Source organism: Amborella trichopoda, chromosome 3 (genome assembly GCF_054954075.1).
Source record: "Amborella trichopoda isolate Santa Cruz 75 chromosome 3, AtrichopodaSantaCruz75HAP2 v2.0, whole genome shotgun sequence".
NCBI lineage: Eukaryota > Viridiplantae > Streptophyta > Magnoliopsida > Amborellales > Amborellaceae > Amborella > Amborella trichopoda.
The window spans coordinates 60999783-61011125 of record NC_142338.1 but is presented as its reverse complement, the minus strand read 5'-3'; the positions used below and the strand labels follow the sequence as shown (position 1 = coordinate 61011125).

The following is an 11343-nucleotide window of genomic DNA, read 5'->3' as shown; positions in this document are numbered from 1 at the left end:
ATTATAGTTTACGTTATTATCGTTATATAAGGTCGATTATTATCACGTCAAAACGAAAATTTAACCAAAAATAATTTTATTTATTTTTTGTTATTGAATAACCAAATTCAAAGTATTTTCAATTATTCAATAACCAGGCCAATTTCATTTTTGGATAACCAAAAATTTAAAATTTTATGTTCTTTAACAATAAATTTTTTTTTTCTCTCTTATAGGTTGTGTATCCTCTTTCTATCTCTCTCCCTATATCACATGGATAAAAATAGTTTTTTTTTTAAACTCTCTTCTAACCTCCTAATCTCATAATCCTTAAGATTTTTCCTAAATTTAAGGGTTCAAACTAGTTCCCTTGATTTTATCGGATAACTATAATTTAAAAAAGGTCGAGAGAGAATACGCCCCAAGATTTTCCCTAACTTTCTAATCTTATAATCTTTAATATTTCTCCTAAATTGAAGGGCTCAAACTAGTTATTCCCCTTTAATTTTATCGGATAAATATGATTTACGGGTTGTTCCTTTTTGATTTTATAGGATAAATATGATTTACTAGTTGTTCTCTTTTGATTTATTGGATAAATATGACTTCTGAGAGATAGAGAAAATACATCAAGAGAGAGAACATTTTTATGTTCGTGACGAACAGAAAATTTAACAATTCTTCAACAATAAAAGATTTTAAATTTTCGGTTCTGAATTGTAATTAGTGTATTTTCTGTTCAATAAATAAAATAAATAAAATCATTTCTTTTTTTTTAATTTCCGTTTTGAAATGAAAAAACTAACATTAGAAAGAATCTTAAATAACCGAATGGGTAACTTCCAATAAACTCTTAGTCCGTATTTCTGTCTCTTCAGATATATCCCTGCTTCTCTCTCTTCAGGTAAACTAGAGAGAGAATCTTAAATAACCAAATAGGTGACTTCGAATAAACTCCTTGTCCGTATTTCTCTCTCTTCAGATAAGTCCCTGTTTCTCTCTCTCCACATAAACTTCATTGCTGTTTCTCTCTTCAGATAAATAGGGTTTTATGTGTCAACTTTGCTATTTTTAAACTTACCCCAGGAACTTCCAAATTTCGGAAGTCCTTCTGATGTGGAACCCTAATCATTAGGGGCGGCCATGGACCCGGACCGGAGCCCAACCTAGGATCTAATGGGTAGACCGGATTTGGGTCCCACTCTAGGTCCAAATATTAGACCCGATGGGTCAGGTCCAAGTCTAAATTTTGGCTCCGAACACTGTTCGGGTCCATGTCTAAGTCGAGATTGGAGTATGAGTCTGGTAATATTTTTCAGATTGCAATATATGAAAAATATTTGAATATAGTTAAATACATAGATATTTTAACTTTTGCGTCGGGTTTGGGTCCTCCATTACATTTTTAGGTTTAGGTTTGGGTTTGGATCCAGTGAATTTGGGTTCGTTTCGGTCCGCATCCGAGTTCAATATCATTTTTTCAGGTCCAGGTCGAGTGGACCCGACGCGACCCTTTGCCACCCCTACTATGCAGGAAAGATCATTGGTATTTCGGAAAAAGCATGTCATAATTGCCTTTGGCAGTTGATGTGAGATCTGAGAAAGCTTGAGAAAAAATATACATGAGTTTTGAGCTTGATTAATAACACACCCCTAACCATCCGATCTCACATCGAATGATTATAACCTTGTTGTACTAAACGTAAATGTTTTTGACATAGACATATGTCTGTCTCTTTTTTTATAAGATGATTCATATGTAGTTTTCTTTGAAAGTTGAGATAATCCATATGTAGTTAGGGAAAGCAATTAGGTTTAATGATTAATTACTCATTTTCTATTTACCCTCAAAAGACGAGTACAGAGCCTTCAGGTTGCATTGTTCAATGGCATGTTTGTTTGGAGGAAGTTCTAGTTTCCAAAGCTGAAACGTCTAAAGTCTAAACGTTTCGACTTCATAGACGGAAGGGGAGGCTTTTATATTTTTCCTTTCGACTTCATAGACGGAAGGGGAGGCTTTTATATTTTTCCTTACTTTCGGAACTTCTGGTTCAAAAAGTTGGCGAAAAAATAGAAGTCATCCCTTCCATGCCCTTAACAGAGTAAAAAAGTTGGAAGTTTTGGCTTTTAAGGCTAGAACTTCTTCCAGACAAACATGTCTTTAGAGATACTATATGAGTTTCATGACTTTTTCAATTACCCTTGGGAAGGGGAATTGGGGATTATTTTCTCCTATAGTAATTTGTTGTTTCATAACCTTTGGGAAGGGGAATTGGGGATTATTTTCTCCTATAGTAATTTGTTGTTTCATAGAGAGTTTAAATATGAGTGCCATTTTAAATAGGAAAAAGATTATATGAAAGTGAGGCCCTAAACATTTCAAAAATTCATTAGAAGAGGTTGTTTTCATGCTCAAAAATCCTCAAATGAATCATCTCTACCTCAAGATATATGAACATGAGAAAAAAATGGATTTTCTAGTCTTAAAAATACTGCATATAGTAATGCATTTTCTAGACAATCAAATCTCAAGATTTTCAAGTGTTCATAGATTTGCTCAATCTACATTATTTTTTAAGCTTTAAACTTTATAATTAGAGATAAAAATAAAATTTCAAACTATAACAAAGTTTTTCATTAGTAAAACAACATCTTTCGACACCATTTGAAGGAGTCCCTTACTTTAATTATTTAGAGCCTCAGCTTTATACATGCTATACCTTGTTAAACATGGAATCTTTTAGGTTACCTTACATTCTCGCCATCCTTGCTCATAAGAAGGGTTAAAATGTATTTATATTCACCTAATCTAGTCTTTATTAACATTAACCTTTTTATCTCTTAATAATGAAAATTTTATTAAATAAGATCTAAGATTTGAACTATTTAACCATTTACCCATATTTTATGTTCTAATATTAATAGTGGAAAATTGATCAAACCACATCTACGATTTGAACTATTTAACATCTATCCATATTTTATGTTCTAATTTCACACTGCCAATCATTCTTTTGATCAAATTTGGAATAGCCCAAATGAATTTTGAAGTTTATTATATTATACATAGGATAAAATATTAAATAGATAAACTTTTGGATACATTATGATGAATTCCCTTTTAGTAATCTAACGTCTAATGTTGTAATTCAATGTGACTCTCAATGTGAATACCAATAAAACCCTTTCATTATCTTACCGAAAGAGAAGGAATGACCTCCCTGGGCGAGCTTACTGATATGATGGTTGAGAGTGAAGCCACAACAAAGTTATATATATGGGGTGCGGTTTGTATAGAGCCTAGGCTCTAAACAATCAAATTAGAGCCTACCTTCAAATAGTGTCGAGAAATATGGTTTTAATATTGAAAATCTTTGTAATAGCCTTAAAATATATTTTTATATTCATTTATAAAGTTTAAAGCTTCAAAAATAGTATAGATCGACAGATCTATGAAAACTTGAAAATCTTGAAAATTGAGGGTCCAAAGGCGCGTTACAAAATACACTATTTTCAAAACATGAAATCCATTTTTTTTTCATGTCCATGCATCTTGATGTTGAGATGATCGATTTGAAGATATTTGGACATCAAAACAACCTCTTCTAGTGAAATTTTTGAGATAAACTCAAATTTGATTGTTTAGAGCCTCGGCTCTACATAAAGTTTTCCCTTACATATATGACGAGTAACCATCCAATTTAATGGGATGGTTGATATCCTTGATAAAAAACCGACAATAATATCACATGTTAATTTGAGCGGATGAGAATACTTGTGATATTTATTACCAACTCACTCCTAACTGTCTAATCCAAATCTTTGTGTTTCTTGTGCTTTTTTTTATTTCTATCAATTCTACCACAAGCAAATCCGACAACAATGCCTCTTACTATACATAAGAGAACTCAACAAGTCAACAAACTTTTTTTCTTAATAATGCATATATAGAACTCATTCATTTCCTTTGAAACTCAATAAATTAAAATGTATTCTTCATCCTTTACACCAATATCCTGAGAAATAAGTGATTAATCCCCTTCACCCCGACTTACAACAAACAAACTCCCAGTTTCTCTACCTTGAAGTCTTCTCAGTTGTGAACCCAAAACCAAAAGGAAACAAGGGATCATAGTGCTTATCACCTACATTCATGGGCAATTGGTCTACACTCTTGAACCACGTCCTAGCAAGCTTTCCAGTAAATGGGTAGTCCCCAAAAAGATTATCAGCCACTCCTTGGCCCTCAGTACCAGGAAGCCAAGCTGCAACCAATGCGTCAACATATTGTAGGAAAGGCTGGAGTACAATAGGCCTTCCTGATATCACCACAACAACGCACTTCACTGATCCACACACATTTTTTATGATTGTGGGACCGGGTTCGGGCATGGTCAGATTCATGCTGTCACCGTTTGTCTCGGCGTAAGGGGGCTCACCCACAACCACGACAGCATAATCATAGTCCTGGCCCTTAAGGGAGCTCGCGCTTGGGTTTTCTTCAAAGACCACTTGGGTTGAGGGGCTCACAGTGGACTTGATGGCGTTGAGGATTGTGGTACCTGACATGGGAATTTGACTAATTAGAGAGAGAGAGAGAGAGAGGAAGCATTTAAAAAATAAGAGTGTATACCTTTGGTGGTATTCCCACTTTGTCCCTGCCATTGGATGGTCCAACCACCACACTGGTAACCCAAGTTGTCGGCGTGGGTTCCTGCAAGTAGAATCTTGGGAGCTTTCTTATCAAGAGGCAACAAAGGATTGTCACCTTCTTTCCCATTCTTCAGTAGCACGAGAGATTTCCTCACTGCTTCCCTTGCCAACTCCCTGTGCTCCTGCTCAAAAACAAAACATGGCCTATTCAAATACTGTTGACTTCAAAAGATCATCAAGGGGAGGGAGGGAGGGAGGGAAGGAGGGAGAGAGTGAGATAGAGAGAGATCATATTACACATCACATTACTATCTACATTTAATTTTTTGTTGAATGAAATTATATTAGCAATGTCTCCCTATCTTCCTCATAATCTTCTCCCTAAAAGGAAAAGAAAAAGAAAAAAGAAAGAAAGAAAAAAGCAGAGGGTCGCAAGTATCTCCCCATCTTCCTCATATCTTCTCTCACAAAAAAAAGGGGGGGAAAAGCAGAGTGACTGATCTCTCTCTCTCTCTCTCTCTCTCTCTCTCATCCTTTTATGATTCTATGAGGAAAAGAAGACTTACATAATATGCAAATAAAATGAAATTGTGCATAGATTATGAACAGTGGATATTTTGGGAATTAATGGATAAACTAACCTGGCTGCCAAGTTGGTCTGCCAAGCTGAGATCAGCCAAGGGATTCTCAAAAAGGCCCATTTGGAACTTGACCCTCAAAATCCTTCTCACCGCATCATCGATCCGGCTCATGGGAATGGACTTATTGTTAACTTGTTCAGTCAAATCATTGATGAACTCCGTGAAATTGTTAGGAACCATAATCTACAAAAGGAACAGCAGAGAACAAGGAAACACTACATGACCATGGTATTTCTCATACTTCCTAATAATTGTACTAAATTGAGGTGAGAAGTAATCCTCACTATATTACAGTTCAGTTCTGAGTAGGATTAATAGTGTGATAAAAGAAGAAGATATTTCAGAGGCAATACTAACCATGTCAATGCCAGCATTAACTCCGGCATAGACAGAGTAAGGATAGTTGGAGCCGGCTGGACTTGTGATCCGGTCAATACCCTGCCAGTCGGAGATTACAAAACCCTGAAAAAGCAGTCAAGTCACAATGCATTAGTTAAAGGACACGGTTAGCATGCAGCGAGCCCACATATTGTAGAAATGCAGGCTTGGCAATAAATATATTTTTTAAATATAATTTGATCCTAATTTTTAGAGAATATATAATATTTAATATGGAGATCATGAATATGAAAAAAAAAATTGAAAACTAGAAATAATAATTATATTAAGAAAACAATTGGACCGTTAGTTACAATTGTTTTTAGATGGACCGCCTATTTGCATCCATCTTTAAGATGGATGCTTTATACCTCTAGGCCGCATATTGAAGAAATGCAGTCCAGCCCGAATGAAACAATTGTTTGTAGTTAAAGGCCTATTACATAAAACTTATAGTGCATCAAGTACTAATGACTACTAGAAACTACAGATTTAGTTCAGCAGCAGCAGCACTTGCTGTAGGCAATAGCTACTACAAGTAGGCGCTCGTAACAACCAAGTACTTAATTAATAATTGAAAGGATTTTAAGAAAGGGTGCTCTAAACATGAAACAAGATTTGATTACACTACAGGATAATGTGAGGTAGTTCAGCATCAAAACATTTAAAGATACCAGGAAAAGTCTAATACTAATAACTGAAAAAGGAGTTCATTTTTTTTTTGGGGGGTGGGGGGGAGGGATGGATTGAGTGGTGTCTACAAATATTGGCTGGTGCTCGGAAGGGGTTCTTAAAATAAACCCTTGAATACTAACTAAAAGATAGCATTTAAAAACTCGCCCCCGAGTTACTCAGAACAGGTACTCTGTGTTCGGGATGACCCAGACTCAGATAGCACGAGTCTTGACCGAGTCTAGCAAAGATTCACTGAGTCCCAACTGAGCCTGTTCAGGGGCCTTTAAAGAAGCCAGTGATTCTAGCACGAGTCTTGACTGATTAGACTCGGCACTCAGCCAGCTGACTCGGAACAGCCCTCTACCCAGTTCTGTGTTTTCAAACACTAAGAAAAGATATAGTTATTGATCAAGAACTCAAAAGTTGCGAGGTATGTGAAATAAGAGTGTAATGATTCAGAGGAATGGATGGTTTTCTTACCCTGAAATGCAGGGTCTTCTTGAGGAAATTGGTGACCAAGTCAGGGTTGGCGTGCATTTTCTCTCCATTCCAACTTGAATATGAAACCATGATAGTTGAAACACCCTTGATAATAGCGTGATAGTAACCACCCATGTGAATTGAAAGCAAACCGTGGCGATCAATAATGGTGTTGTTCTCATTGATGCCATTGTGTGTTCCTCCATCACCCACAAAATGCTTGGCACAGGCTGCAACCTTTGTCCTGGGTGCAACATGGATTTAGTTGAAAACAACACCACTAGCTGTCATGCCTTTTATTTTTCTGAAAAGTACATCGCATACACAGGACATCGAATTTGTGGATCCTAATTACTCTCTCTCTCTCTCTCGCTCTCTCTCCTCTCTCTCTACGTTCAATGTCCTAGGAGACTTACTTTCCGGCAACAAAAGGCACACCCTTTTTGGGTGCATCTCCTTGTAATCCTGGAATGATCTCAGTCATTGCCTTGACAATTTCTGGATCCTCACTGTAACTCTCATAGCATCGACCCCAACGAGGATCTCTACAAACCTGATTAATACAAACCAAAGGGTTATGACCATTCAAAAAAACAAAAAAAAAGGAATAACTAGGAAAAGAAAGAAAAGAAAGCAAAACTCAATATTGGTTATCCAAATCACCATATAATGATCAAGCTTATCCCTACCGCAATGCAAGGTGCAAAAGTATAAGGAATGCCAGTTGCTCTGACTTCCAAAGCAGTTGCAGCTCCGATCCTCTTTAACAAATCAGGGTCCCTATATAAATAACAATTTCTCACAATAAGAATCAAGAAGCAATAAAGGAATCAAAGGTTCTTTTTATGTTTCTACGATAAATAACAATGCAAATTAAGGTAAGATCAGAAAACTGTAAGTTAAGATATCATTTGGGCTTCAAATGACTTAAGCATGTGAAAAAGCCCAAATAACTACTTGACTGTAAAAAATACAAAGCAGAGGAACTCTTAAGAGTTTTTTCTATTAGTTTTAGAAATCATTGGTAAAATTTACAGATATACATGCCTGGTTACTCCAAGCCCCACATTGTGAGGGAAGATTGTGGATCCATAGACATTGTTATGGCCATGAACTGCATCAATGCCATAGATCATGGGGATTTGAAGGCGTGAGGCCAAAGCGCCTCTCTGGAACTCATTCACCATGCTTACCCAAACAGCGGCACTAGCCTGAGGAGAAGGAACGCTCCCACCTCCACTCAAGATACTGCCTGAGAGAACAAAGAGGAGCGAAACCCACAATTTTAGACACGAAACACATGAAATTTTTTTAAAAAATAAGGTTAAATTCATGGTGACAAACCTTTCCTTCAGTTAATCGTTCAGTTAACATCTCATATTGAGGAATTTATTATGGAACCAATTTATGGGGGGATTCAAATTTTTTGGTTCACAGCAACAATAATGAATAAATAAAATAATGGGATAATATCAACATCAACCTCAAATCCTTTTCCCAACTAATCGGGGTCAGCTACACAAATCATGATCCGCCATTCAGCTCTATTAAAAGTCATACCCTCAGTAAGGCCTAAGTCCTCAAATCTTTTTTTCATTATTTTCACCCATGTCCTTTTGGGCCTAACCTTGTCATTTTTTAGCCTTTCAACCCACCTAAGTTTACTTTCTCCATCGCCTATTGGTACCACACCTAAATTCTCCACAATATCTAAAATAAAAGGATAATATGAAGGTGTGAAAATTATTAAAAAAAAAAAGAAAGACCACAAGAAAATTTCCCATATTTTTTGAATTTTTCAAACACTTTTACATTATATTTATAAGAAAACATTTTTTTTAATGCTCCTATAGAGAACACTTCTTCATCATGCAATTTATATGCAAATTCAAATTTACATATCAAATTTACATTTGCAGATATGGTCTAAAAACTCTCACAAAAGCGACATTCATTGTTAATATTGATTGTGATGCTTTTCGGTCTTTTAAAAGTGGAACGAGTACTTAAATTAGGATGCAAGGACTCAAAAGTGAAATACTGGGTCTTTTTTTGGGAGAGTGGGTAAGACCGGGGCCTTCAAATAATAAATTTTAGCGTGAAACCAGCAAATCATAATGCACACCAAACTGTAATGAGTGCGCCTAGTTTGGATCAGTTGAGATTTTCTAATGGGAAACTTTGCCTGAAGCCTCTCTATCCAAATTATCTGGTTTTGGAACTCTCGGACTCAGATTCGTATCAATGGGAAGAACTATGAAATTATCAGAAAGTGGATAGTATGAAATTATCATAAAGTGGATAGACTGATAACAAAACACCAAACTGTAAGAAATATCATTTAACTTTCACGAATTAATTACAAAAAAGTACAGAAATAAGTGAACCACCTGTGCTCTCGAAAGGTTATTATTTATTAAATAAGAAAATAAATAATCATAAATTAAAAAAGAACAGTTTTTCTTTACCTATCGCATACTCTTTCATCACACTGTAATTTGCAACTAGGCGCTCGATCTGAGTCATCTGACCGATCTTCTCAGCCAAAGTCATCTGGCTCATGAGATCATGGATTCTATTGTTTAATGGAGCCTTTGGATCTTTATACACTGGAGTATTATGAGCTTGGCTCATTGATATTAAGCAACAGACCCATAGAAGACTGAATATACGGATTTGAAAGGTAGCCATTTCTTGTTTCTGTAGAACATAAGAAATCGATGTAAATATTCATTCAGTGTTGAAACATGCCAAATATTTCTTATGATTTAAGGAAATTTAAATGAATAAGGCTACAAATATGACTCTAGAAAGACCACATTACTCAGTCTCTCTGATAATGTAGAGAGAGAGAGAGAGAGAGAGAGAGAGAGAGAGAGACAACTAAGAGATAAAGAATAAGCTGAGGAAATGCGGAGGGTGTTGACGTATGTTAATATCTGGAAAATCCAGAGAGAAAGGAAAATGTAGAAAAGAAAGGAAACTGTTTACATGTTATGCCAATCTACTGTTGCCAAAAACTCCAAGATATACCCAGAGATTGGGGCATTCAGTAAAAATCCTTTCTTTTGGTAATTACTCAGAAAAAATCATTAGAAAGAGAAAAGACAAGGTAGAAGAAAAGATCCACAAAAAATATCCAAATTAGAAATAGAAAACACTAGGAAGATCAATCATGAAACACCATAAAGATCAAAATAATATAGAACCCAACAAAACAGTAACTTAAAAAACTGGAAGACAAGAGAACAAAAAACATTGTTCAGTAGTTGCTTAAACAATATATTAGCTAAACAGAAATGAGCAAAGAGAACATTTGCACATAAAAAATCTATAGAACCAGAAGAAACTTAGGCCATTGTCAAATAAAACATACATTAACACAAGGAAAAAAAAACGAAAATATACCCACATAATAAGATCCTTGAAAGATAGAACCAAAGTAGCTCTCAAAACTCAGAAAACCGAACCCAAGATATATAACACATTTGAACAGAAACCCAAAACCAATAATCTAATCCCATACCCATTATAACATGCATTCATCTAACTAAATGTACAGAGAGAAAAAGACAGTACTCACATTTTTTCCCCTTTTGTTAATTTGGAAGAGGTTAGGTGGTAGGCACAAATTGAAACGTATGATAAATGAGCAATTCTGGCCACCCAATCAATAAATAAATAAACAAAAACCAACCCATATCAGCATTTGAAAAAAAAAGACAATGAAATGAGCTATTTTTCTCAACCATAAAAAAAAAAAAACGCAGAAAGAAAACCAAGCCTAACCCATATCACATTTGGAAAACAAGGCAAGGATAATGCCATTAACATCAAAAAATCTCGACAGAGATAGGAATGGCATTAGCCTCACCAAGTTAGAGAGAAGGAGAGAGAATTCACATATGGTAAGAAGAGTGCAAAACTGGTTTGTGGGGTTTAACACTTTTGAAGGGGGGAATGACTGGAAGGTAGAGAGCGTAATGAATTGAAAGGGAGAGGGTATATTTATAGAGAAAGTTTAGGGATTTGGGAGAATAATTGGATAATAATAGGGATTTAGAGTAAGCAGTGGTTTTTCCAAACAAATGCCATTTCTGTTACAAATTTGCAGAGCCACCAAATTTACAGGCCGCTTTGAAACTACATTGACTAATCTCTTCTTCTTTTCTTCTCTATAAAAGTTGCAATGACCATGTGTCCTGTTTAGTGGATTTCTAGCCGTTACAGCACTCAATTGGGCCTATTTACTAAAGTGTCCAACAATCCCTTTCTGAAATGCCCTTTCAACTTTCATCTTTTTTGTGGTCTAGTAAGGGATATAAAGTAGAGATCTTAATTTTTAGGAAAACTTATCATATTAGCATGAAATATGAACAATTGAGCACTTTATTTATATGTTTTTATTTAATTTTAAATTACTTATAAATACTTTGAGTTGGAATAGTTACAAATAGGCCCAATGTTGAATAGTTCACCTCTTGTCGGGATTTTGACAAACTTTTCTAGTTTCCATAAGATAAGATATTTCGAAGAA

General features: G+C 35.4%; 1 protein-coding gene across 7 annotated transcripts; it reads right to left on the bottom strand.

Annotated features, from left to right (window-relative positions):
* Positions 1-3851: 3851 nt before the first annotated feature.
* On the bottom strand, positions 3852-10786 carry LOC18430014 (uncharacterized). 7 transcript variants are annotated; one of them, XM_088861991.1, is made up of 11 exons: positions 10596-10786; positions 10390-10464; positions 9275-9506; positions 7854-8058; positions 7496-7586; positions 7223-7359; positions 6807-7050; positions 5631-5735; positions 5274-5456; positions 4613-4814; positions 3852-4541 (listed from the first exon to the last, which is right to left on the bottom strand). In XM_088861991.1, the coding sequence occupies exons 1-11, from the start codon at positions 10638-10640 to the stop codon at positions 4057-4059; spliced, it is 2004 nt and encodes a 667-aa protein (XP_088718117.1). In that variant the 5' UTR covers positions 10641-10786; the 3' UTR covers positions 3852-4056. The 7 variants fall into 7 exon arrangements, with proteins under 7 accessions (XP_088718117.1, XP_088718122.1, XP_088718119.1 ...); XM_088861996.1 differs by having other exon boundaries at positions 10409-10464; XM_088861993.1 differs by having other exon boundaries at positions 10681-10786.
* Between the last annotated feature and the right edge of the window lie 557 nt (positions 10787-11343).